Genomic DNA, 27786 nt, shown 5'->3' on the forward strand with positions numbered 1-27786 from the left:
AGACACATTGTTTAACCATTGTTTGTGAGTCGTTTTTTTAGTACACACCCTAGTCTCCTTTGCAGACGTTATTTCTGTCATCCAGAGTTACCTAAGAAGAATCATTTTCCTCTTGATATTTTGTCCTGTCTTTAACGAGGGTCTGTTAAACAGCGACCGGAGGGGGCTTTCTGGAAGGGGACTTCCGGTGGGGATTTCCGGGAGGGGGGCTTCCGGACTTGGGTCTTTTTCAGTGATGGCATTGAAGATTCTAGATCTTAGATCATCTTGTGATTTCTTTCCATTAGCTGTAAGCTAACTATTTTTTGTGCTATTAAATACATGCTGAGCGTCAAATGTTCTTCTCAACGTGAGCTTTAATGAAATCTCTATGCGTTTACATTTAATTGTCTTGTATCAGTTTAGATAATTGGTAAGCTTGAGAAAGTTGACAAACACTCAGATAGGGAGAAACACTATTTAACCCTGAGATCAAAATTAAGGTATTTGAAATTTAATGACGTCCCATTTTAACGCCTTCGGTCTTGCTCTAAATACATTTATTTTTATGTTGTAACTCGCGACGTAAACTGATATTTTTCCATATCTTAAAACTTTCAGAAATCGTGAGATCTCTGTTCTCAGGATGAGGTATACTTTTTGTAAAATCAAGAGAAAATATTTTTTTTCCTTTACTACGATTTACACTTGTGTTAGTGATTTCAATTTTCACTGATACAGCCGATTTTGACATGCAGCAAAGTTGATCTTTGATTTCTAGTTCTATCTCTTTCTTACAAGGTCATACCGCCGGGGGATGGTTTGTATTCTTTTCCTACGTTTTCGCATGGTTAACTATGGTTTTCGCATGGCAAGATAATCTCCACAAAAAATCCAAAATCTTTATTCAAGATTTTAGAAAAGTCTACGGCCTGCTCTGCGGCCTTAACTGAGAAGTCTGGGAATGGCTGTAGAGTTGACCTTACTGAACCATTTCTTCATATTTCTAAGCCGACTGTATCTCTTTGTCCAAATTATTCAATGTCTCCAGCAATTCCTTGTAGCACTTCATTTTCTCGGCTAACTCAGTTTTCTCCTTGTTCAGCAGTAGCTACAACGCCAATTTGTTTTCGTCCAAACGTACTCCTTTCAAACTGCTCGGCTTGTGCAAAGGTTTTCCTCAACAACAACTGAATGAAAGCCACGCGGAAATAATTTATTCTAACAGCGTAAATCAGCGGATTAAACAGCGAATTCAGTACGGGAAATAAAGTAACAAGATCAAACATGATATATTTTACATTAATAGAGATGCTGTCTTCAAACAATGTAATGATGATAATAGAGATATTTACCCGCAAATAGCACAGGAAAATTGCGAGCAGTACAAACATTAAAATAAACGACTAAGGGAAGAAAGATAAACAACATAACAGTAGCTACTAATGTTACGACAAATTGTAAGTTTGTTGGCCAGAAGTCATCTGTTGGAAGAAGGATCGCGGCAGCCCACGGCAGACCAAAGGCTATGATGATACGTACTCCGGTAACAAGGTGCTCGTATGCGAAAGAGTGTTTAATAGCGAGATAACGCTCTCCACTTAATAAAACGAAATGATTAAACGACGCTATGGTACACCTTGTGGTAATAGCCCTTATTATCTTGGATAGCTGGCAAATTATGTCAAGCCCGCCTTTGAGCACGAAGTTACCACTAGCGATTTGCAGAGGTTGAACAACAAGTCCCACAACAAGGTCAGTTGTGGCTAAACAGGCAAGTGACACGTTAGATTTGGTCGGAAGCTGACGTCTGGTTTTCACTGCCACCATCACTAAGATGTTCAACAAAATGACGAAAGGACAGCTTAGAGCGTTAACGGCGATTCTGAAGATGATTTCGGCATGAAGAGCCAGAGTGATTCTCTCGGGACTTGAATTGGCAGAGGAAGAGATGGCACTGGGCCACAACTGAGTAACGAGCTATCGATTGTGGTATGGTTCATGTTTTCGCTTGTTCGTGTTGCTCACGAATGAGAAGTTGTTCTGAACAGCTTGACTGCTAATTTGTTTGTGCTTCAACTGAATAAAATGTATGATTATTTTATCGGCTAGAATTTACATCTGTATGACAGTAAGTAAACTATTGTATCACATTTTGAAAATGATTGTCAGTGTTAATTTTAACTTTGATCAGTATATACCAGACAGATGAATAGTGCTTTTCACGCGTTCTGATTGGTTAACTCGGAATTGATTAACAAAGTATTATTTTATTCTACGACGTGCAGGGATTTTGAAATTTCCGACCACTTGTCCCATTGTCAGAAATAGTTATGTTTTGGTCTGCTAATTATTGTGGTACATACTAATCAGCGAACGCCAAAGTGCCCCAAATCGGAAGTGTTTGTTCAGTTGTGGCTAGATTCACTCATGTTTGCTTGCGGTTAGATTTTATTTGTTGAAAAACGACACCATTATATTGTATTTGGCCCTTTCCAACAAATAAAAGCTAACCGCAAGCAAACAGTACACTCAGCGTTCGGCGTTCTGTAAAATACCACTGCCGCATACTAAGTGTCCGTGTCGGTGAAAGTTTTGGATACTTACCTCTACTTCGGTAAATAACTGTTAATTATTCTTGGCCTCTAAAACCGGAATTCCACTAGAATATGCAGCTGAAACACGGCAATTTAACAAAGATGCTTTTAACGAGGAAATCGTATGTTACTAATCTTGTTCAAAAGGCTAAACAAAGTTAGTAAATGAATATGACTTACTTAAAAGTTAACGCACGGAAAATATTTTTTCTAATTCTCTCGGACGAGAGTTTATTAACCCTTTGAATACCAAACTTTCGCCAAAAAATACCGTTTTTAACCGTTTAGTCAGGTTTTTTTAGCTGCCACGACGCTAAATAAGCCTAAGTTTTGCTAAAAAAGATTTTTTTTTACTAAAAGGAGAGATTTTTCGAGGATTAGGTACAAAATTGAGCAAAACTTCAAGTCCGCGCATGCGCATAAGCCAAAATTTGGACTTTTTTCTTTTTCTTTTCTTTTTTTTTTTTTTTTTTGCCATTAACCGTTCTCAATTTCGTTTGTTGGCCCTTTCCTTTCTGTTTTTCTCGGCCCTTTTACACTGGCTACCTTTTGCATTGTATGTTCTTTCTGGCTGCAGTGAAAAGTTGGATGTTAATTACGGGCGAAGCCTAGAAATGGACCTTGATCAATCATAGGCGTTGTGGACCATTTTACCACCGTTTTTGCACCAAAACTGATAACGTTGTTTTTCGATTTGCGACGTCGGAATGTCGTCGATATCTAAACCTGACCATTGTGCGGAAAGGGCTAGCCTAGCACTACTATCTGCTTATCAAGAATATCTGATGACATTTAAATTGATGACGTCACAAGTGGTACAAAGAGCACGACCATTTATTACGCATATGCGTAGTTGGTATTCAAAGGGTTAACTAAGCAGACGTGAATGCTAAAGCCTCCAGTTTTCGGTCATGAAAGATTAAAGTTTCCTTTCTTTGAAGGAAATTAGGTGGTAAACACAAGACCATTTGTGGTTTACGTTAATTAGTTTCTGATTATTTCATTGACTAAAATTAACATTTGTAAAGAAGCAAATGGACCCAAATATAAAGCTATTGTATCACGTTTTGTAAAAAAAGTCAGTTTCACTTCTTTGTTTTGTTTCCATAAACGGAATTCGGTATGTCGAACTTGAATACACTGCGGAAACCAAACACATCCAGCAAAGAGTATGACCATGAATGGAAGCAATTTGTCCAGAAAGCTAAGGCATAACGCACATTTGGGGGATTAGATACAAATTGAAGCTCTTAGAATACGGATTTACCTAAATGCCATAATTCCTTTTCTCATATATTATCTTGATTTGAAATCTTTAATTGTCCCGTCTCAGTTTATACCCAGTTTGAGTGTTACGTGCATAGGCGACATCTTTTGACCATTCCACATGCGATCTTTGCCCTTTGTTCTCATCAAGGCCCAATAATTACCATCAAGCTGAGTGAAAACACGAAGACCGTGACAGCATCAGACGGAACACAGCAGATGCAGTTGGTAGAAATGCTCTTTGAAATGAACTATGACTCAGGACAGTGGCGCAGACTCAAACGAACCAGGGTAGTTTCCAAACACGGTGCGTCCTCGACCTCGATTCCAGGACAGAAAAGCACCTGACTCATCACATGACCGCGAAAGTACATTGAATGTGGGTCAACTAAACTATGTGCTAGTTTTGAAAGCATTATTTCAAGTCTGTTTTCGAAGTTGACTAGACAAAGAGATAACGAATTAGGCCGTGTCCACACTACGCCGGAGGAATTTGAAAACGGAGGTTTCACTCTGAAAACGAATCAAATGTTTTCCGTCCACACTACGCCAGAGAAATTTAAAAACGCAACAATAAAATAACCGGTCATTTTGAATTTATGTTTGAGCAAAACTAAGTCAGGGAATTACATGATTATCGTGACGCAATCGTTTTCGAAAAATTCCGTTTTCAAAATATTTTCCGTCCACACGAAAGCGAAAAGCCGGCAATTCCTCCAGTTTGAAGAGCGTTTTCGAAAAGTTCCGTTTTCGTGACGGATTAGTGTGCACAGGAGGCGTAACCGTAGAAATGAAGCTGGTTTTCATATTTTCCAGCTCAGTGTGGACGCTACCTTAGTGGAGGGCGCGACGCTCGCGCGAGTCTGCGAGGCAAGCGAGGTAAGAAGGATAGAGCAGACTGTCACCTGTTCACTCTTTTTTCTGTAGAGGTTTGTTTAGGATTCGCTAAAAGCGCGATTTGTTTCAGTTTGTGTAAAACGATCTGTACTGTACAGTGATAAACACGCCGAAACAACTAAGGGCAAATATCAGCAAAAAGAATACATGTATCTGGCCTTTCCAGGGAAAAAATGAATTTACAAATACACGGCTCAATAGAAGCGATTACAATTTATGAATTGTACGATATTAATCTGTACCATAGTAAACAATACTTTTCTTGCGATGGATGTACTGGGGAAAATTTCTTAACTCAAAATCTAGAACTTTTTTCAGGCTGCAGTCGAAACGTATTATTCAACTTAAGCCCTGGCCAAACGATCTCGCAAGTACACGCAAGTCAGTGAAAACTTGGGTCTACTTGCGAGTCCGTTTGGCCAGGCCTTGCGTGCACCTGCGTTGACTTGCGATGACCTGTGCTCACTTTGGTCGAGATCAAATTTGCACGCAAGTCGACGTTAGTTTTTCACCGTTTGGCCACTCAACCCAAGTCACACGTGAGACACATTGTTTAACCACTGTTTGTGAGTTGTATTTTAGTGCACGTATTTGTATTTTAGTCTTCTTTGCAGCCGATATTACGGTTGCTCGGGGTTACCTGACAAGAATCATTTTCCTTTTCATATTTTGTCCTGTTTTTAACGAGTGTTGAATAGCGACCGGAGAGGGCTTTCGGGAAGAGGGTTTCCGGTGGGGATTTTTCGGGTGGGGGACTTTCGGGCTTAGATCTTTTTAAGAGTTGACAATGAAGATTCTAGATTTCAGGTCGTCTTGTGATTTTTTTTTTTTTTTTTTCATTAGCTGTAATGCAATATGAAGAAGCTGACTAATTTATGTAGGAGCTCTGGTAAAAGCCTGAGCGTCAAGTGTTCCTCTCAACCTGAGCTTAAATCTTGAAATTTCTACGCGGCTACATTCAATTGTCTTGTTTCAGTTTGGATAACTGGTAAGCTTGAGAAATTTAGTTTACCAAACACGCAGATAGGGTGGAACACTATTTACGAGAGAAAATGACCATAATCTCTTGAATTTAACACTGAGAATAGAATTAACGTGTTTCCAAAATTTAACGACGTCCCATTTTCACGCTGTAAGTCTCGCTAAATTACATTAGCTTTTCAACTCGCGACGTAAATTGATATTTTGCTTTAAAACCTTCAGAAATTGTTCGATCTCGGTTTTCAGGATTATGTAAAATCGAGAGAATTTTTTTTTCCTTCATTACGATTTACCCTTGTGTACATGATTTATATTTGCACTGATACAGCTTATTTTGACATGCAGCAAAGTTGATCTTTGATTTCGCTTAGTAGGTCATATCCGCCGGTATATGTTTTGTATTTTTTCCTACATTTTTCGCATGACAAGATCATCTCTTCAAAGGATCTAGAATTTTTATTCAGGATTTTTGAAAAGATTAAGGCCTGTTCTACGGCCTTAACTGTGAATGGCTTTGGAGTCAGCTTTACTGAGCCGTTTCTTCATATTTCTTTTCCGACTGTTTCTCTGCCATCTCCGGCAATTCCGTGTAACCGTCCTTGTAGTACTTCATTTCCTCGGCTAACCCTGTTTTCTACTTGTTCAGCAGTAGCTACAACGCCAATTTGTTTTCGTCCAAACGCATTCCTTTCAGACTGCTCGGCTTGTGCAAAGGTTTTCCTCAACAACAACTGAATGAAAGCCACGCGGAAATATCTTATTCTAACAGCGTAAATCAGCGGATTAAACAGCGAATTCAGTACGGGAAATAAAGTAACAAGATCAAACATGATATATTTTACATTAACAGGGATGGTTCTTCTACTCATATTTTCCCAAATCTCTTGTAACCTGACGTACTTCGGGGAGATCACGAAATGGAATATTTTGGTTAAACCAATTTTATGCTTCGCTAGAGATACTTTCGGCACCGAAACGTGTGTGTGTGTGTGTGGAAGGGAGGGGGAGGGGGGGGGGGGGGGGCGGGTCTGAGTCACCGTGCTTGTTTTCACGCCATGTTCAGATGACTTTTGGTAACCTCCGTGCGCAACAAAGAAGCTCGATTATTTTTCATTGCAGCGTGTTTTTTGTCACACAGTTTGACTTTCTTTGATTGTTTATTCATCTACGTCCCAGGACAAATGTCTTAAAGTACCCTGCATTTTTTAATCCTTTAAAGGAAACATAATTTGGACATGCGTAGCCAGTAGCAGTCATAGTAGCCATAGATTTCTGCTGTTATTGAGGATATTGTTCTCATTGAAACTGAAATAATACGTGGGAGTTGCCTTGGGGACGAGGCGGTGGTCGGTCCCCCGAGCAACCTCTCCTAGATCTTCCACTTACAGACAACCAAAGAAATAGCGGACATCCCAACCTGATGAAACAGGTTACTGTTAATTTTTGTGCTCAGTTCCACTCCCAAACGTAAGAGGAATATCGACTAAAGGCATTTTCGAGCAACAAAATGTAGCTATATGCATTCTGTGTTCAATGGCATTATCCTATTTTCATTTGGTGGCTAAAGCATAAGCACTTTACCAGGTGCAGACCTCTGAAGGGTTTAGGGTGAAGCATTCAGAGTTTTCAGTATTCGTGTTCTACGGTGTGGTATACATAGTGGTGTTATCCTATGCATAGATTACAAGTAGTCCCTCTTTCGCTTAGTCTGTGGAGTGAGACCGTAGAGAGACTCTACATAAACCGCGAGGAAAAAATGACCGCGTGAAAATCCTACTTTCGCGTGCTTCTCGCCACCAGGAGTTCGCGCGGCCATTTTGTTTTTCTTGCGGTTTTCTTTCGTGTCACGTACGACGGACTAACCGGAAGAGGGACTTGAAATCTGCTGTCCAATGATATGTGTAGACTTACATTAAAGCTCTAAGAGCCCTCATTCCACTGGAAGAGTACTAATATGTAAGCTGACATTTCTTTATGGCTCCCATTTCCAGGTCTCTGGCTTTAACCCCCCTTCCCCCCTTCTAACTGCTACACGAGAAAATGGCTGACCCCCACACCATAACGTCATAACCCAGCACTCCATGGATTATGAACGTTCCCTAATTAACATGCAAAGGGAATACAAAAAATTGACAACAGTTTTCTCTGTTTGGTATATTTTACTCGGTTTATTTAAATATAACTCTTACAAATTTCAAGTACCTTTCCAACTTCGTTCCTAAGGCTTTTCTCTTGGAGCCCTGGGAACGAGGTCGAGGTACACGAATCTCTCCCGTCGGAGTATCTTTGCATATCTGGCGCGGTTCAATCTCTGACTCAGGTGCCCTTGGATTCGACCCAGACCTTCAGAATGTAGTAAATAAAGCCATCTTTACACAAGTTTTATCTAACAGTTTGATTTATCGATAAGCTAAGGATCTCTTATCCGTATGTTATTTCGTTACTCGTTATACAATGTAGTTTTAAGTCAAATCTGGCTGCTCAATGTCTGGAATTTTCTCATTTACTTCTATCCGTGATTCGTCTTGGGGAGGAACTTCTTCACTCAGTACCAGGTCTCCTGGTTCTTTTTCTTGCTGAGCAGTTTCAGTCTCAGCATCATGACGAGGATTGTCTTGTTCCTGTACGGTTTCTTGTGGCATGATTGGTTCCAACAGTAACTGCAAGCTGCTAACATCAAGGGAACTGCTACAATTCAAACCCCTCAAGGCTGAGGTTGGAAACAAGGCTTCTAAACATCGGCTGATGTATGGTAGGAGCTGTCTTCCTAACACTTGACAAAAATGTGCCAGGGTGGCTCTTTCTGTTTCGTTGAGGGCTGCTGCTTCTGTTCTGTAAAAGAAAGTGAAACAGACACAAAAGGTTTGGCGACCTCGTGAAACATCATAACATGGTTTGCAACAAAAAGAAAATCAAATTTTTACAAAATGAAGCTAACAATGCCCAATTTCTCTTTTGAGACGCGCCCTCAAGCAATTATTAATAGCAGTTTTTCTTCAAGAAGTATCCATTTTCGACTGGTTTTGTTGAATACAACTGCTCTTTTTCTCCGCATGCGCGTCTCATAAAGATAGTATACCTTGGCCTACTTGGAGTGGGTCTCTACTGAGTGTTGTTAACCAAGAACAAAGCAATTGTTATAGTGGACAATTATCATGAACGTCAACGACACAATAAACCGATAGAAATTGAAGCAAATATACGTAACGGACGCTAAGACCGGGAAGACACTTGTGATGAAGTGGCCAGCGTAAAACTGGTAAAGTAGATGTAGCTAGTGGCCATTCTTTCCAAAGCGCAGAGCATAATAAAGCAAAGCCAAAGCCATTTCGGATAACTAACGGTAATCTAAAATATACTGTTTGTTTTGTAATAAAGGGTGAATCACAAAGAGCTATCCACGCTAAACCTGTCAAATAAATTCAGTAAACCATTTAAATTAGATTCAGTTATTGTATTACGACCATCGTCTCTTGATGATGAAGTTAGTAAGGTATTGGTTGTAAACAGATTTCTAGCCTTGTATTTTTTAACAATGTCCGAGAGAAGGTTGAATAGCTTACCTATGAAAGGTACATGTAGTTTGTATGATAACCTTGAGTGCAGACTGGACACTATCAGTAACCGCTGACACCAAAGACAGCGGGACACAGTGCCTCAGTCCGTTGAATGCTGTGAGCACGTCGTTAGTGAATGTTGCCAGAGGAGGATGTTGCAGCAATTCAATTGGAGGATAAAGCTCTTCGGGCTGTAAACAAAACATCACTTTATATGATCTTTTTCCATCAAGGTATATGCTTAACCCAACACTGCGTTCAAGGTATTACTTGCCCTCCACCTGTTTAACGTATCTCCATACATATTTTCCGGATCACATCTAATATTTTTAATCAACTTTTAACCTCTGTCCTTCGCACAGGCACAAAGGGTTTTTTTCGTGCAACAGTTTTTACAACACTCGCCCAAACCTCTCGGGAGGAGAGAAGCTCTTAGCTGACCAGTCCCCCCTTAATCAGATCGACGTGAAAATTACACTAGTAATTAGAATTAGATTGAAGTTTGCTATAATGTATTTTTAGGGCAATTGCAATAACTATGAAAACGATGACCAGAAAAACACGAGATCAGTAAAACGTGAATTTTGTGGGAACCAGATTTACTATACAAGAATAAAACAATTCTGTACGTTAACATTCTCAGCCGTAGATTTTGGAAATAATGTACGGACTGAAAGATGAACCAAAGCATACCCAAAATGTGTCTAAAAGTTATGTTTTTACGCCATGAAAAATTTGTTGATGTTCTTTCTTGCGATCCAAAGAACGAAATGTTTTTTTTTCTTAAGATCACTCCCAGAACAATTTTCAGGTAATTTTCCATTTTGAGAGGTTTTACAAAAATTCTGAAAATCACTCCATAGATTTTTTTAAAACGTTGTAAATGAACGTTACAAAAAGAGAAAACATATTTTGTTCTGAAAGTGTCTAACTAATGGTGCGACATATGTAATACATCAATACACATCTTGTTAGATGTTTTGGTGTGTAGTATCGCTGTATATTTTTACGAGATGTGCCGTATTTGACGAGATAATACAAACAACGAGTAAAAATATAAAGCGATAAGACACACCAAAACATCTAATAAGAGATTTATTATCCAACTGCTGTAGTCAATAAATTTATCAATGAAAGAGGGAGAGCGTGAAAGTTTTCCGAGCGTGCGCCGACCTGTACGGCAAAGAGGTTTTCTACTGTACTGTACTGTACTGTACTGTACTGTAATGCACTGCACTGCATTGCACTGCACTGCACTGCACTGCACTGCACTGCACTGCACTGCACTGCACTGCACTGCACTGCACTGCACTGCACTGCACTGCACTGCACTGCACTGCACTGCACTGCACTGTACTGAACTGAACTGAACTGAACTGTACTGTTATTTGGACGGTATTCGCTGCAGTTGGATAATAATAAGCAGATATATTCCACTAACCCACCTAAAAAAACTGCTTATGTCATTAGATCATAATAGAAAAAAGATCACAAGACAACAACAGAATTCAGCTACCTTTGCTGTCGCTGTGGAAAGCATTGTGGATGTGACAGTAGAAGGAACTGACTGGAGTGAGTACGACTTCATGGCTTCGTTAAACCTTTATTCCACACACACACAAAAAGACATTTTGTGGCTCACATGTAAGAAACAAATATTCAGCTAGAGGTGTATAAGTTGACAGTTTGACTCATTTAGTTTACTCTGACAAAAATTACTACCACCTCAAATTGCAATACCTTTCTGAAAGTAATAACTCGCTAAAAGTGACGATAATTAGCAGTGGTTGTTGACCTTATTCAGACTGAAGGGGAGGGGGGATGCCTGCATTGATTCAAACCCTTTACAACGTCTTCAATATTTAAGTAAAAGCTACAAACTTTGCAACAAAATTCAAAGTTTCAGTGGGGTTCCAAACCCCTCCCAAACACCCTTTCCCAGTCATAGAAGATCACAGAAACCCCGGTCTCAATATGCTTAATACTTGGTGAAGATTGCGATCCTCTGATAGCAACCACCACAACATAACTTGATTTGAATACAGGTGAAATGTTGGGACAACCTTTAAAGGGTTGAAAAGTAATCTTTGATGGACTTGGCATCCCATCAGGGGGAGAAGCCATAGTCAAGTGCTACCATCAATGAATAATCTGGTTCCTCCAATCCTTAGGACTGGATTGGAATCGACAGTTTATGCAAGGGGACATATTTGCATATTTTAAGGTGGCTCTAAGATTATGAAGCATGAAAGAACACAAACCTGGCAGTGGCATTGTGCAATGCTGTATTGAACGACCGAAGGGCAGCAGTGTGGAAGAGAGGAGGAAGCAGTCCCCTGAAGTCAGCTCCTACTCGACTGAATGACAGTCCAAAGTACATGCACTGACCCAGCAGTGAGTCAAGACGAGACCCAACTCCACGCTCTAGGTCATTCTCTAAAGTTTTCAAAAACTGCTGAACCTATACATGTTTATGAATAAAAAGTAACCATAATCATGGATTTATATTAAGAAATTTAATTTCAACAGCAGCTTAACACAGAAACACCTAGCACATTGTATATACGGACTATGCTGTGACATCTTCATGCTACATGGAAGTAGTCACATAGTTCTGTTTTATTCTGTAGTCATGCAAAAGAGCATTTAACTTGTTGGTCTTGTTTAATTTGTTGGTCTCATGGCTTATGGCAAGAAATCTTAAGAGTTGTTTATGAAACAATCAGACAAAATACTATGCTATGCTATGCTATGCTATGCTTTGCTATACTATAGTATACTACACTACATATAAACTTCAATTCTCTCAGAAGAAATACATGTACATGTATTTCTCAGTCATGTTTATGACATTTATTGAGTCCATACCTTCTGCACAATCCAGCAGTGGAACAGGTTACTATAAATTGGATTATCTTCATTTTCCATTGACAATATTGGATCATCATCAGAAAATACTGCTCGATACTGTGTAACAATATCAAACAGATGCACACGGCTGGTTTCAATTGTCTTGGTAATGTGATAATAAGGGTCTTCTGAAGGAATCGAAGCCAGAACACTTTGCAGCCATGCATCACGGGCCTGAAGGAACTGTGAGCAAAAAGGTGTCATACATTAATCATAATACATGTTCATAGGTTATTGAACTACAGAGAGGTCAAGATGGCTGAATATTGGTCTAAGTGACCAATGGTGGTTATGAGCTGAGATGCAATCAAGGCCCATAGACACACAATAAAGAACGAGGCCAACATCTGGCCATCTTGGCTGAAGGATTTATCACATGGCATAAAAAATACAATGGTTACCGTAAAGGGTTAGGGTTCAGGTTAGAGGGGTTGATAAGGGGTCCTGGCAGGGTATGGTAGGGTTAGGAACTGATGGGGGTAGATGGTGTGAATGTTATCTTTTTAAGAAATGTGCAAAAAGTGAAAAAAAATAAAAAATAAAAATGGTTTGAAAATTTTTAACTACAATCCTGGCCAAAAGTCCTTGGGACACTTGACAAAATGGTGACGCATTGTTTTGAAGTGGGAAGCCATTATTTAATTTGCCAAGCCCCCCCTCCCCCCCCCCCCCAAAAAAAAAAAAAAACAAAAAAAACAAACAATGTTGGAATAGTAGGTTGACTTCGGATGAATCAACATTGCATTCCGGGTGGGGAGGAAGAGGTGGCAGAAAGACTATACATGTATGTTATGAAAATTGCAAATTGCCAAAAGACTTTTGACCAGGATTGTAGGTCGAAACAAGGTTGCAATCATTCTGACCTAAAGAACAAATTGACCTAAAACATAAAATTATTATATTTATTTGTTTCTAGTACTCTAGCTGTTATTGCAGTTGGCTCTGTGGTCAAATGTTCTTTTGTTTAAAAAAGGCATACAAACAAAGTGAAAGGGTCAACACAAAGTACAATTGACCTTTTCATCTTATTTGCATATCAAACTGCTGATAACTGAAATACCAACCATTAAAATAATTAAAAGTGAATATTTATTTTACACCCTTTACAGATAAGACTTCCTCAACTGAAGGAGTAAACATGAACTTTGTCACATACCTTGATCCTTAGCTCAGATTCAGAAAACAGATCAAGTCTCCTGAGGTATCCTATTACACGTAAACAAGCAGGCAGCTGGATAGCTGAACGCAGCTGCTGCAAGAGCTGAGAGAGCATCAGCTTAGTTGATGACTGGACAACTTCTACAATGTTTTGAATAATGGGGATATTAGACAGCTTCTTTTCCAATCTGTGAACATACGATGAAAGTTCCAAAGCTTCTTCATAGTAACCATTTCGCACACACGAGTCCATAAGCTGTGAACAGAATCAAATAAGAACATTCGTCACTCAAACCCCATTGAAAACTATGTGTATTAAAACTATTGATTGTAGTCAGTTGAAAGATTCATACAAGAGTTGGACAAATTTCTTTATCCTATTGTACACTTTAGTGCTGTCATACTGAAAGGACTGAATTTGATTTGTCAGTTTCTTTTAGTTTTCTACAGGCTTACTGTTATACTGTTAGTAACTGGGTAGCAAGCAGTCAGAATACTCATATTAAGCTGTAAATTTAGATGAGTACACTTTGGTATAAATATACAGTGTTCAGTGCTAAAATATTAAAGCTAAGAGGTACAGTAATCATCAGACTCACCTGTGAGATTTCCAGTATCTCCAGCAACTGAGTGTGACGTGCTAACGTTAGAGAATTTAAATGACGACTGCAGGTGAAAACAAAAACAGCACTATTATCAACTACATCAGGAACACACTTAGGACTACAGGTCCCATTTGTTCAAAGGATGTACAATAAGTACTATACACTGGATAAATCACTATCTAGTGGATAGCATGGTTTGTTTCACCAATTGACAACACTTATCCACTGGATAGTGATTTATATGGTGGATACATAGTGTTATCCACCTTTTGAACAACTGGCCCCAAGGTTTTACCTGGTGTTTATATCTTGAGCTGCCTTCATGAAATTGCTACATGTTTCTGAAAATGTTGGTAACTTGTCCAGCAAGGATTCAACGTGCTTCTCCACTGACATAAACTACAAGAAAAGATCACTGTCATATACATCTTTGCATGGATAAATTCCATCTGTTACTTGCTTTTTTATTATGTACCTTGGGATTCTAATACCTGGACCAATACTTTTTTATTATTGTACCTTGGAATTCTAATACATGGAAAAATACTTTGGGTTCACCAGTTTCTCAAATCATGACTGTGTTTGCTACTTGCTGAGAGCAACATTGTTGTGAAATTTGATTCGTAATAGTCTTAAATTCTTTGCTAATAACACCCAGTAAGCAGAATATAGCATCAACAATTATTTCTTTTATTGCATGCCATTGATACAATCATTGTACAGTCAAAGCTCTCCTTGCGACCACTCTTGTAAGCGACCAGCTCTAGTTACGACCACCTTGGTCAAACCCTGTTTGAACTCTGACTTAAATTTTGTAATGAAAAGCTCTCCTAAGCGACCACTCCAATAAGCAACTTTGACCACTTTGGATTCTGGGACATTTTACATAATCTATTCACGTCTTATAAAGCCAGAGAAATAAGCACTAAATGATACCTCTACAATATTCTCCAAGAACTGACTAAATCTGAAGTTGCTTAGGTTTTTTTGACTTACATCATGGAAAATCTCCTTGGAACATTCTGCTGTTTTGATAAATGTCTTGTAGTTATGAAAAGCCAAGTGTTCAGTCTGTTCCAAAATCTGAGCCTTTTCTTCAGCCAGTCGTTCTGGTTCTCGACCTAGAATGCAAATAGTAGTACAATATTCACTGCCACAAAAAAAAATTGTTCAAGAGTTCGCCAACTCTTGCCTGATTACAGTGAAACCTGTATTAAGCAGACACCCTTGGGACCCTCACAAGTGTCCAATTAATACAGGGTGTCCGCTCTAAGTAGGGTCTAATATGTTGTGCAATAATACTTAATTATTAACTCTTTTGTAACACATTGTATGATCAAAGACTAGCAAAGTATAATGCCCAGTCAATCAATGCATCAATCTGGAATAATCACTTAGCTATATAACAACATCGCTGAACAATGTTAAAGGAGTCTCAGCTGAACCTTTAGAAGTAAAATGCCCTTGAAGTGTCCGCTTATTGCAGGTTTTGTGCAACAAAATGGCTTAATATTGGTGTCCACAACCGCTTAACAGAGGTGTCTGCTGAATGCAGGTTTATTTTATAGTAAATGTGGGATTAATGTTGCAGTTCCTTGGGAGTAATGCTTTAAATACCCCGACAAACACAAGCAATAAACGTGCGTTCTATGGCGTAAAGGGGGGAACACCGCTCCGCAATCGGCGTGACAGACAAACTTCCATTGTGTGACCAAGTGCCAAAGTTATCTCCCCAGCGGTTAATTCCGCACTGGATCGGACAAGTCGGCGAGGCCAAAAGCTTGCGCGTCCTCGAAGCATAACTCTAAACGGCACTACGAGCTGACCTCCGGTCAGCATCGTGCTAGAGTGTAGACAGTTCTCAAGCCTTACTTATCTCCCCAGCACTACGAGCCGACTCCGCCGGCACGTGCTGGATCGGACAAGAAGAGGCATAAAAGAGTGCTAAAGAGCGCCACTAAATTAGCGAAAACGAAGCTTAGGGAAGTCACTGCAAAGCTAGTGACTGTACGTAAATAGCGTCATGCTCCATTAACTGCGCTTTAACGACTGACTTTAAAGCTTTAATAAAATTTTGGAACTTCAGCTGTTGTCCACTTAACAGAGGATATGGGATACAGGTTTCACTGTAAGTCTAAGGAGTAGACCAGTATTCCATATAGGACATGTTTGATTGACAAAACCCAATATTGAATTGAATAATTATGATTCAGACAGTCACAGGCAAAGTGAAAACAATGGTAAAAACTTCATCTGAATAAGTTTCAGTTCGTATTTTCATGACTGTACTAGGAATAGATACATATACATGTAATATTACTACATGTATTTGAACATTGCTATATTTTCCTGAGGTACTGTTTAGTTAAATCAAACAGGAAATGGCCATGATAATTTTTTTGCTAATAGAATGAAGATCAAAGGCTTAATCCCTGTAGCTTTTTTATACTGTACACTGTGTCCCTCACAACTGTCACAGGACATTCTAAAGATACAGCCCTGGTTGTTCAAAGTGGATAAAACCATCACCTGAATGAATCACTATCCACTGGATAGCTTATAGTTTGTTTCATCAACACTTAGCCCCTGGATAGCAATTTATCAAAAGGATAGCATTGTCTTCCCTTTGAACAACAGGGACCTGCATGTAAATGGCGTTCCTACAAGTGTATATACATATCTACAAGAACAGCAATCACACGGACACCATGCTCCATCAATGGGTTTTATATAGTAACAATCCATTTCTTAAGTTAGGAGACTTCAATGTAGTCCTAAAAGTTGTTTCTTGTTAACATCTTTTAATTTTTATGCCACCTTTGATGGTTTCTTTCTGTACATTCCTATTACAAGATCCCTGCAATTGGAGTACCTGCTTTTCACCTTCCGACACGTTCAGATGACTCTGAAACATTCAATACCACTTTACTTACTTAACTTTTCCACACTAGAAGCACTCAACTCTGCAAGATATAAAGTGAAGTCTGGGCTATCCTTCCATGTTTCTGCAATCATAACAAATGAATGGCAATTAAGGAAGTTAAACTCATCTTGCTTATGGTATATTTCTCAACACTTGGTTGAAAACAGAGCACATTTAAAGCGTTCTCGCTGAGCTATAACAGGTAATATCCTATTAAACAAAGGAGGAATTTCTACTGGTGAAATACATGCTTACTCAAATAAGCTTACAGTTATCGATTCCAAGTGTACGGACCCGAGCTAAACACTATGTTTATTTTTTATGACGGAAATTTCCTTCGTTAGCACCTTACATAAAAACATAAACATTAATTACATATACCTTGAAAAGAATCTTTGAAAATGGTTTTAAAAAGACGGTCGTCGTGTAATTCTGCAGACTCCATTGCTGCCACTTTGGCAAAATCCACATAGTGCATTACATGATGTACTTCATGTAGCCAACAAGAACCGCTGGCCAAACTGTTACGACGAAGAGAAAACAACATGGCGGAAAGTCAGATGTGAGATCAAGGAAAAACAACAACAAGTTTGGAGATATGGCGCTTGATGGAGAAGAGAGTACCCCGGTACCAAACCTGGCGCTGGAAACTATTGTGAAGCCAGCTATTCGTGAGGTAATGTCCTAATAAAAAGATCTTTTAACCTCTTTTTGGGGCTTAGGCGTAAGCTAAATTAGAGCTTTATAATACGAAAGTGAGCTTAAGCTTAGACGTTGTTAGCTTCTAGCGTCGAGCTCTAGCTTTTATAATAACTGCCAGTCAGTCGACTCTTTCCTGTAAACTATGGACATCTCCACCCCTGAGAAAGTTTGGTACCAGCAAAATCCCCATATAGTATTAGTGAATTGGACGTCTCTATAACAGGCAGTGATAGCAAACTTTGCTTAAGAATGTTATGACTTCCTGTTGTTGATCACGGTCTCGTTACATATGTTACTTGAAACTACATCTAATAATTGATGAATAAATTTCAAAAGCATATTAATATCTGAAACCAGCTTTGAGAATGTAGTGGTGTCAAAGTTTTTGAACCCCTCACTTTCAAGTGGAATAACATGTCCAAACACTACTTCCATTTACAAAACCTCATAAACAAAATCAAAACATTATAATGTACACTGTACTCCATTAATTACCTTTATTTCCTCTTTTGTTTCAGATGGAGCCTTTTTTCGATAAACAAGCTGTTGAAAGTCTTAGAGCTGCTTTTGTCAAGGTGAAATTAGCTGTTTCATTTTTTCTTATTACTGCAGTGATTCATTAGGAGGGAATATTTAACAATTATTCCATGAGTGTGCATTGGATATGAGTTGGCTATAATCATCTCATATCCAACAAGTGCGAGTGGAATAATTGTTTTATCAAAAAAGCCCCCAATGGATAGAAAAAAATAAAAAGGCTCCAAAAAAAAAACACACGTACGCTTACCATATTTGTAGAGCATGGTATAATGGCCCATAACCCGTGATGGCTAAGCCAATGAAAACTCCTGAATTGCATTATCCAATGATCCAGTGTTTAATAAACAGAAACTATACTACCTATATTCTTGTTTTGATCTCATGGCCTGGCTAGTGTCAGGTTTCCCCCTTGTGTGGTTTTATTCATCTGGAATATTTGTAAGACGGCTAAAATGTGGTAAAGATAAAAGGAGATCCATTTCTTTTTTTGATGTCCCCATCATAAGCTCATGTAGATTCCATCAAGCAGCTAAAAGATATTCATATACCCTTTAAGTCTCTTTAGGTATTTCAGGGGAAGATGGCTGAAGTTTCAGTTTCAGTAACATACAAACACCCTTAGTAGGAGTGGCTGGAATCCTGGCTTTTAAACAGTCATTTATGCCATGCATGTTGGGGCACTTCATTGGCTTTAGGGTGGAGAATTGTAGGACTTGGGACACTCAAGGGGCAAAGGGCCAGATCAAGCATGGTTTTCCTCCTAGTTTCAATAACTTATTCATTGTGCTTACACATACCTGTTCATGAGTTCCACAAAAGAGCAAATTGCACTGAGCTATAAGCAAGTGTAACCTTCAGTGTTTAGAGGTACTGGTATGTGATGGATAATACATGTACATCATGAAAACAGTTTTTGCACTACGTGTTCAACCACTCAGCGCTTACATTTACTGGACCTGTCAAGCCATATATTAACATGGAAATCAAGATACCACTAACAAGCTGTTCTGAGAGTCAAGCTTCAGTGATGATGAGATTTCATTTCTGGGTAATTTAAAAAATGTGAGGTTAATTAAAGTGATTTCTTTTATCAGGCTGAAAAAGAGATCCCAGGACTCACACAACAAATTGTTGGAGAAATTTTAAAATCAGGTACATGAGTGTTTTACTGGAAAATATTCTACATTCAGGACCCAAACATTAAAACTTCTTCTGGGAAATTATATCTATGATCCCAGTGAGGATATTTATTAATGATGGCTTCATTTCCCACGTTTTCATACATGTCCTGCCAGGGCATGATCCTGGAGTGGAGCGCACCAACCATGAGGCCACCGCGCCTCCCCTTTACTGCATTAAGTCAGCTGCTTATTATTTAACAAATTTTGACCATACCCATATGTGGTAAGGACATCCTCACCATCTGTCATACCTATTAAATAAATATCCTGCAATATAATATGTTGTTTTCCATGTATTTAGGAAGTTTTGAAAGACTTGCCAACATCTTTCTGTACAATTACCCTTATCCTAGCTGTCAATTTGTTGACAATTATTCTGCTCTAGTATGAGACATTACCTTACTTTAGTCCATGCGAGCTACAGACCCATCAGCTTACATGCAGTGCCAGGTGATATTCTGCATGATTGTGCTGGGTAATTGAAGGGGTGAGTGCAAAACCATGCTAAGTGACGATTTGGGTGAAAAAAAAAATTTTCACGAAAGGGCTTGAATTCTTGCATGTGGTCTTCAATGTAATAGAAAAACATGGTCCTGTATTTTTGTCGCTGGTTTTTGCTTCGTTTATAAAGACGCCGCTAGGAAAACCGAGTGGTTTTTCTGCATACGCAATATCTCGAAAACGAAGCGAAGCTTAGCGGAAAAACTACGGGACATTGTTAAACATACCTAAACAAAACTGCATGCGAAATTTGGAGCGTTTTCAGCAAAGTTCACTTTTGATTAAAATACCTAGCGCCCTTTTCCCGCCGAGGTCTTCAAATAAACGAAGCCAGGCCTTTGTTTTGATAAACAGAGCCGATCCTTTGTTATAATAGCCAAGCCAAGCCTTTGTTATAAGTCGAAGTCTCAGCTCGGTTTATCATAACAAAGGATCGGCCCGCCACGTCCGCAAGGACTTTGATTTCACTTAGAAAGCAGCAAAATGTCAATTTCACGCAACATATAAGCTCAAAAATGTTGATTTTAGGTCAAAAAAGGTTTAAATGTTGATTTCACGTTAACGCGTGACAGCAAGGAGGTTGATTTCTCTTAGAAACGAGCAAAATGTCAATTTCACGCATAAGCTCAATGATGTTGATTTCAGGTCTAAATAGGTTAAAATGTTGATTTGACGTTAACGCGTGACGGCAAGGAGGTTGGTTTCACTTAGAAACCAGCAAAATGTCAATGTCACGCAGTGCATACGCTCAATGATGTTAATTTCAGGTCTAAATAGGTTAAAATGTTGATTTTATGTTAACGCGTGATGGCAAGGATGTTGGTTTCACTTAGAAACCAGCAAAATGTCAATTTCATGCAGCGCATAAGCTCAATGATGTTAATTTCAGGTCTAAATAGGTTAAAATGTTGATTTCACGTTAACGCTTGATGGCAAGGATGCTAGTTTCACTTAGGAAACAGCAAAATGGTAATTTCACGCAACTTATAAGCTCAATGATGTTGATTTCACGTGAAAACGCGCTATAAATAGGGCTGACAGATTAACAGATTAACCCTTCTCTGCAACGTACGGGTCTCCATACATCTGCATGTCCGCTGATCCCAGAAGCTCAAAACACTACAAATCATGCCGGTTTGAAATAAAATCAACGCAACCTGGATCACAGATCTATGTTACAATCGATCGCTACTTGTTGGCCATTCTTATGTTTAAACAATCTAGTTACCAGTTCGAGAAACGTCCGCAGAACGTGATCGCAATGCATGCCGGGAGGGGTCTTTTACACCTCGTGCGCGGGAAAACATGGCGGTCGATACAAGACAAATTTTATCACTCTAAAACCAGTTCTCGCTTTCCAAACTTTGACGCTAGCAACACTTGGCAAATGGGCCACGACTCACCAGAGGGTATTTTTCTTGGGCAAGAACTGCTCTTGGACTTTGCTGCCTGGCTCGATCTGACTTCAAACGCCGATAACACGATTACGGTATATCAGCTGCCTTCGAAGTTTCAGAACACATTTTGATTCTTTAAAACATGCTGATGACTTACGGGTTTATCGAGACTTTATGATGCCCCTCAGCCACCAGGCAGGCATACAAGGTACTTTAAAACAATGCTTAAGATATCAGTTGACAGAGCTCTAATGCGGCACATCTCTTTTTTTGTTCGATGAATTTCATTTGACGCTCGATTGATTCACGTGTTGTGCTCACGTCACAATAAGCGATGTAAACAATCTGTTCCCAGATTTCCGCTCTATATATGCTGTGAGATTTGATTTTGACTTCATACACTATAAACAGTGTGCCTGTTTGCTGTTCAACAAATAAACTCCTAAAGACATGGCTAGGAAAAGCCAAGTATTTTTGCATACGTTATAACTCGAAAACGAAGCAAAAACCAGCGACAAAAATACAGGGCCGCATTTTTTTTATATTACATTGAAGACCACATGCAAAAATTCAAACCCTTTCGCGAACATTTTTTTTTTCACCCAAATCGTCACTTAGCCTGGTTTTGCACTCACCCCTTCAATTGTTAAATATACCTGGTACAGTGACATTTTAAGATTCAGGTTTTGTTTAGTTGTACAGTAAACAGTGGTGTGATTTTAGCTCATCTTGTTATTACCTAGCATCTTTATCAGTGAACATGAATGAAGTCCTGCTCCTCTGTGCTGCACAGAATAGTGAGGGTGAGTTTACCAGTTGCTACTCAAGATATTCATTTCCTGTGCTTTAACCTTTAACCTTTAACTACCCTCCCCCCCCCCCCCCCTTACCAAACAAAAGTAGACAGCTATCCTAATCAGACATTAAGGCTTGCTCACTTAGAGTCTGTATAGGAGGTTGGTTGTTTTCAAATATTATTTGAAGTCTGCTCTTTCTAAAGTCAAATTGACCTTTTGCTTCATCAGCTAGTCATATTTCCCATCATCTCCAACAAAAAAATGTTTTAAATGGAACTGCTTCAAAACAACAAGACAAAGACATCATAGTTACATTTACCATTAACCCAAATTTACGATTAGCCAATAAAAAGCCATGTCTACTGTCCTGATTCATGTATCCTGCAACATCAAGTTGCTGACCTGGTATGGCTACAATATCATCCTCACTTGTCAGAATCTGGGTACAGTAAATACCTAGTCGTACCTCGTTTGGTCTTCCCATCAGTATTTTGATGAGATAGAAACCATGGCTCGACCAAACTCGCCTGATATGCTGCCAAACCGTACCAGAAAGGTATGATTAGGTACAGATAGAATATGTATTGTTTAAACAAACTATCACTATGTTGTGTGTTATTCTTATACAGATTATGAGTTCAATGTACAAGAAGAAGAGTTCACTGCACTGTTGAAAAAAGCTAAAGGTAAATTATCAATTACTACTATGGTAACCTATTTTGCAATGAATAGCCATGTAATTTGTTGACCAAAATAAGTGATCATTTGTGTGATAGCAATATTCTATCAATCTGTCAAACTAAACCTCCTGGAAAGTGCTAGAAAGTGTTGCAAGCCACCTTGATGACTTTCAAGATCTTCCTTAAATAGGCCACAGAAACTGGTATGCAGTCAACAAGCCACCATTTGTTACTTACATCAGTATATACTTGGTTCTGTCAACAGGTGGTTTGATGGAAAAATTGAATAGCTTGCTTAAGTTTAAATAGGCTTGATACAGACTTTAAATTAAATCTAAACTACATGTACAGTTTTATTGGTGGTAAGTTTTTTCTAAAGTATTTGAAAAGCTGCCATTTGGTTAGATATCTACATGTGCTAACTAGTACTTTTTAAATAGTGAGCCAGGTTATTATGATTTAAGTGATCCTTGAATATGTCAAATTATAGTCACACTCTTTTCACTTGTTTACAATGGCTGTAATCAACTGGTATAATAACTGTGCCCAGTAATGTATTGTGAATATTTTTTTGTAGACCTGAAGTCCATATTAGCAAAGATTCCAGCTGAAATCTCCAATAGACAAAAGTTTCTACAAACTATAAAGTAAGTGGGAAATAGGAAATGAAAGGAGGTGTTATAAATCATTTATTACTAAATACCATAGTCAGGCAGTTTGTCTTTGATATTACAATAAACATTAAGGGCATAAGGTTTGTGCTTCATCATCCAACACGACCTAGAATCACACCACTTGATAAAATCTGTGATCACATTATTGAATGCATACATGCTGTTTTACACATATTAGGGATATTGCAACTGCTATAAGGGACCTGCTAGATGCTGTAAATGAGGTTTTTAAGAAATGTCCAAATGTGGGAAAGATGTCACAGTATAAAGAGGTAAGTTAATACTCCTTATAAGGGCAGGCTAAAACTCTTTCCTCCACAGAGGCCTGTTTTGTGCTGCCTAGACCATGTAGGATGGAAGAGAGAAAAAAAAGGTACAAAGGGAAAGTTTCCTTTGTCCCCATCCCCCAGCACTCTCCCCCTCCCCTTTCCATCTCTTCCTCCGCTAGGGAGTCTGAGGAGGAGAGCAAAGCTACAAACAATGCTTATAACTCATTCCTTACATGTACATTTCAGCCCTGTGAGCTGTATATTATTTTTGTTAGTTTAATATGACTTGTGTTGAGCTCATTTGTTTGGGTACCGCTTGCATTCATTCAAGCACTTAAAATAATTAATTCTATTAAATCTTGAAAAGCAACTAGCACTTTGTGTAGCTAGCAAAAGTGCTCTTTTGAGTTTTATTAGCAGCTACATGTAAGAAAACAACTTCTGGTGGAAACTTTTCTAAAATTTCAAGATCATTCTTTCTAAGAAATGTCAGTGTGAAGTGAATACATTTTACATCCTTATTATAATGTTACGATTTTGTCCCTGCAGGGTCTGGAGCGAAACAAAAAGGAATTTGTCAAGTACTCCAAAAATTTCAGTGATACTTTAAAGCAATATTTTAAGGATCAAAGGTTAGTTTTGATACATGACCAATGGTTGGTTCAAACCAAGAGACATCAAGGTGCCAGAGAGGACTGAATAAGGACTGAATATATATACATTGTATGTCAGCAGAATGTGTTTTTTTATTAATTTGTTACATGTTGAAGTAATCTATTTGAAGCCTGGTAACATGACGGGTTGGGAAAATTGCTACTCCACTGGATAGTCCATCACAATAATACCCAGGGCAGCATTTTGTCAAATTCACTGAGAATTGGCCAGATCTCATTACTCTTGGGTACAGGAGAAGCATTGAAAGTTAAGTAACTAACTCACCAACACTCCACCGTGATGCAAATTGATCTCAAACCTCAAACTTCAGCAGGGATTTTTGTGTAAGTGGTTGTTAAAAAAACTTTTAAGAGACTGAGATTAACCCAGATTTTAACAACATGCTAAGAACACACTCCTGGCTGGGAGTCACTGGAGGAAACCTTTTCGATAACTTTTTCAACAAAAACTATAAACTGTGGAAAAATGTAAAACTTCAGTCTTTACGGTACAGTAACCAAATACTTTTAGGGACATATTTGAACATAGACGATGAGCTTGTCTTGTTGCAGGGCTCATTGCAGAACATATTCGGTTGTTGTTGTGGTTGTTTTTTTCCAGGGTTACTGGTAGTTTTAGAAAAACAATATTAAGAACTCAAATAGTTAAAAAATGGTAACTTAGAACGTTTCAGGCTAAATTGCAAAAATGACACTTAAAACCGTCAACCCCGACTCCATTGATTATACATTCAACAGAGGAAAGAGTGGAGTGAAGCAAAAATTCCTTGGCAGTTGCACCGCCGAATCAAGCTGTCTCTCACAAAATCCCACTGGCTGCATGAACCCAGCTGTAGTCATTCGATAAAAATCTACATCGGAAATCAATCGATATCAATCGATAATAAGGGCTGACTGCTATCGATTGATATCGGCAATCGATAACAATCAAACTCACGGAAAAATTTCCTTATCGATTACTATCGATTGGCAAAAAATCAGTAGTAATTGAGAATTCCTTTCCTCAGGAATGTCAATTGTTATTGATTGAAAAAAAATTGACAATAACCACCCGGACTATTCAAAGATGATTTTGTTATTGTGTAAAATAGTACTTGGAACAATACGAGACAGGACTTCATCTTCAGCATTTTTATTGACGAGACATGACCGGATAAATCGCTATCCCTTGGATGGAACCATGCTATTCCCTTAAGAGTGAGTTATCCTGTTGATAACGTTACGCACCTTTTGAACAACACGGTCAGGTCTTTTGGGGTCTAAAGCAGGATCTTGGCATGATGTAAAGATGTAAAACCCAAAATGTTTTAGTTGTTTCTGTTCTTGTTTTTCTGTCGATGATTGTAAAAGATATGCAGGCTATGATAAAGTGACTCAATAAAACCATTACAGACAAATTTTGTCAAACATTTTATCATTGTAACTTGTAAAAGGACAAAAAATAATTTCCGATAACAATCGATAATAATCAATTATACCAATCGGTGTATCAATCGCTATCGATTACTATCGGCAATCGATAGCAATCGAACTCACAACTTCTTTTGTTCATCGATATTCATTGACTGCCTATATCGATTGTTATCGATTGATATCAATTATCGGTTTATTGATTGACTACGCCTGGATTTACGCAAACCTGACGCTCTGACCTTTGGTCAACCATGCCTCCATTCATTTGCATAATAATCACAAACTCAGAAATATGTTAGCAGATCTGCTGCCCTTCGCTCATCACGTTTTATCGCTGTGTAGAACATGTAACATTATACACTTACAGTGTAGCTATGCTTGTTAATTAATGTCAGCTGTTCAATTCATTTCACCGTACAGAAATCATTATGTTGTTGTTGTTGTATTTTTCAGGTCAGAAGCAGTGTACGTTAGTGCCAATCGACTCATCAACCAAACAAACCATATCTTGTATATGTTTAAACTCGCTACAAGCCCATGATTCCTTTTTGTAGACAAAGCACTGTTTAGAATTCACCTGTTAAGTACTTAAAGAGAGGTCAGCCTTTACAGAAATGTACAGTGGTTTGAAGTCTCTTTTTTGTGTCAATGATATCTCCTAAGACAAGTAGACTGTTAGCTCTAGTGGTAGCTAATCAGTATAACCAACCCACTGACTACTGAGTAAATCTGTTTGGCTCTACAGGGGAGGCCTAATTAACAGACAGCACCTGCTGGTGGTCAATCTTTAGAAATGGCATCAATCTGATTCTCGCTAGTTCTCAGTGAAATAAAACTATATAAAATATCTTAAATATATTAACTTATCTGTAAAATAAACTATATGTTCTTGATAGTTAGTGGGTTATGCTAAAACAGTTAGACGACTCAGTATCAAAGCCGATAGAAACCGAGAGCCATGTCGGAGTGCTATTACTGTGGTATACCCAGGGGCCCCTATTCAGACATTCGAATTTTAATAAAACTGTTTCGTTACTATAGTAGTCATTGTTTTGTGTCGATCAAAATGCTCGAAAAAACTCACGCCGCCTTCTTTCACTTTCTCTCGCCGCGCTTCTCCTCTATTTTTTTCGCTCGCCGTTTTTCGCACTGCGCCCCAACTAACTGAACGTCTGGTAGAGGCTATCTGTTTGACGAATGTTAGTGCTTTCTTAGACAATCGGATTGCGAGTTTGACAGTGGTCAACCACGGAGTGATACAAAATATTCTTCAGTAGTGCCAAACCGCACAGATCTGTGAATTTATAGGGCAAGACTGTAAACCATTACTCAAAGAGTAAAAGGGAACTTTAGCGAAACCGACTCTAGAACCCAAGCTACATGTAAGATTATTTTAAAGTCCCTCTCTCTTTACAACAACATTTTGCTTACAGCTGTAATCGTTTTGAACGATAGATGTGGAATAAAAGCTTTGTATTCTTCCCAACGAATGAGCTCAGCTCTCCTTCGCGGTTTTGATATTGTACGTTCGTGTTGATTTAGACTCCAGTTTCATGTTAAAAGCACTCAATTAAATTCTACAATTCCTGATTCAACGAAAAGACGGTGAATTTAGTCTTCCTGGCCTCAAAGGGCATACAGGTGAGTTCTTTCCTTTTATTTGAGCTACGATAAGCCTTGTGGAAAGCTAGCTCTAGGACAGAATTGTATCACTGAAGATTAGTGACAAGTCAAATTCTGTGGCTGTGTTTTTGCGAATCCAGACTGGATTATTGAAATTGAATCTCACGTTAGGGCCGCTTTTTCGCTGAAATATAGAAATAAATGACCGATGTGAGTGCTTTTCATGCTCTTGCGGCAATGATTGGCTAATTTAACCCACAGTAAATTAGACATGGTGAGGTCAGTTAGGTGAAATCGCAGAGGTTAAACATGTCTAAATTAGCGCCTCAAGTCAAATGATCAATTAAACCTGAAATTCTAATTCAGCTTTGTTTGGCTCGTTCGACCCATTTGCAGTGACTTCAAACGACTTGTACAAGCATGTTAGGCTTCTTTTAAGAGTACACGATGCAGATAGCGGCC

General features: G+C 38.7%; 2 protein-coding genes and 1 pseudogene across 2 annotated transcripts; 1 reads left to right on the forward strand and 2 right to left on the reverse strand.

Moving 5' to 3' along the window:
- Nucleotides 1-946: 946 nt before the first annotated feature.
- LOC149109221 (uncharacterized) lies at nt 947-1982 on the reverse strand (annotated as a pseudogene).
- Nucleotides 1983-7859: 5877 nt separating this feature from the next.
- LOC110059967 (conserved oligomeric Golgi complex subunit 8-like) lies at nt 7860-17420 on the reverse strand. The gene is made up of 11 exons (XM_020766689.2): nt 17255-17420; nt 16884-16955; nt 14947-15071; nt 14246-14349; nt 13945-14011; nt 13344-13601; nt 12146-12370; nt 11539-11738; nt 10794-10878; nt 9284-9468; nt 7860-8552 (listed from the first exon to the last, which is right to left on the reverse strand). The coding sequence occupies exons 1-11, from the start codon at nt 17418-17420 to the stop codon at nt 8183-8185; spliced, it is 1857 nt and encodes a 618-aa protein (XP_020622348.2). The 3' UTR covers nt 7860-8182.
- Nucleotides 17371-26741, forward strand: LOC110042228 (programmed cell death protein 10-like). Its single transcript, XM_089293642.1, has 9 exons — nt 17371-17549; nt 18094-18150; nt 19210-19267; nt 21938-21997; nt 22621-22677; nt 23249-23318; nt 23524-23617; nt 24164-24246; nt 26155-26741. The coding sequence occupies exons 1-9, from the start codon at nt 17472-17474 to the stop codon at nt 26240-26242; spliced, it is 645 nt and encodes a 214-aa protein (XP_089149768.1). The 5' UTR covers nt 17371-17471; the 3' UTR covers nt 26243-26741.
- The last annotated feature ends 1045 nt before the right edge of the window (nt 26742-27786 follow it).

Source organism: Orbicella faveolata, unplaced genomic scaffold, assembly GCF_042242905.1.
Source record: "Orbicella faveolata isolate gen_17 unplaced genomic scaffold, um_ofav_v1 contig_25, whole genome shotgun sequence".
Lineage (NCBI taxonomy): Eukaryota > Metazoa > Cnidaria > Anthozoa > Scleractinia > Merulinidae > Orbicella > Orbicella faveolata.

Excerpts from the sequence above, each read along its gene's own strand:
- LOC110059967 (XM_020766689.2), bottom strand. The coding sequence starts at position 17,420 with ATGTTGTTTTCTCTTCGTCGTAACAGTTTGGCCAGCGGTTCTTGTTGG. Across the intron at positions 14,350-14,946 it reads CCAAGGAGATTTTCCATGAT|TTTATGTCAGTGGAGAAGCA; the intron begins GTAAGTCAAAAA and ends CTTTTCTTGTAG. Across the intron at positions 12,371-13,343 it reads AATCTGAGCTAAGGATCAAG|TTCCTTCAGGCCCGTGATGC; the intron begins GTATGTGACAAA and ends TTTTGCTCACAG.
- LOC110042228 (XM_089293642.1), top strand. The coding sequence starts at position 17,472 with ATGGCGCTTGATGGAGAAGAGAGTACCCCGGTACCAAACCTGGCGCTG. Across the intron at positions 18,151-19,209 it reads TTAGAGCTGCTTTTGTCAAG|GCTGAAAAAGAGATCCCAGG; the intron begins GTGAAATTAGCT and ends TTCTTTTATCAG. Across the intron at positions 23,618-24,163 it reads AGATGTCACAGTATAAAGAG|GGTCTGGAGCGAAACAAAAA; the intron begins GTAAGTTAATAC and ends TTGTCCCTGCAG.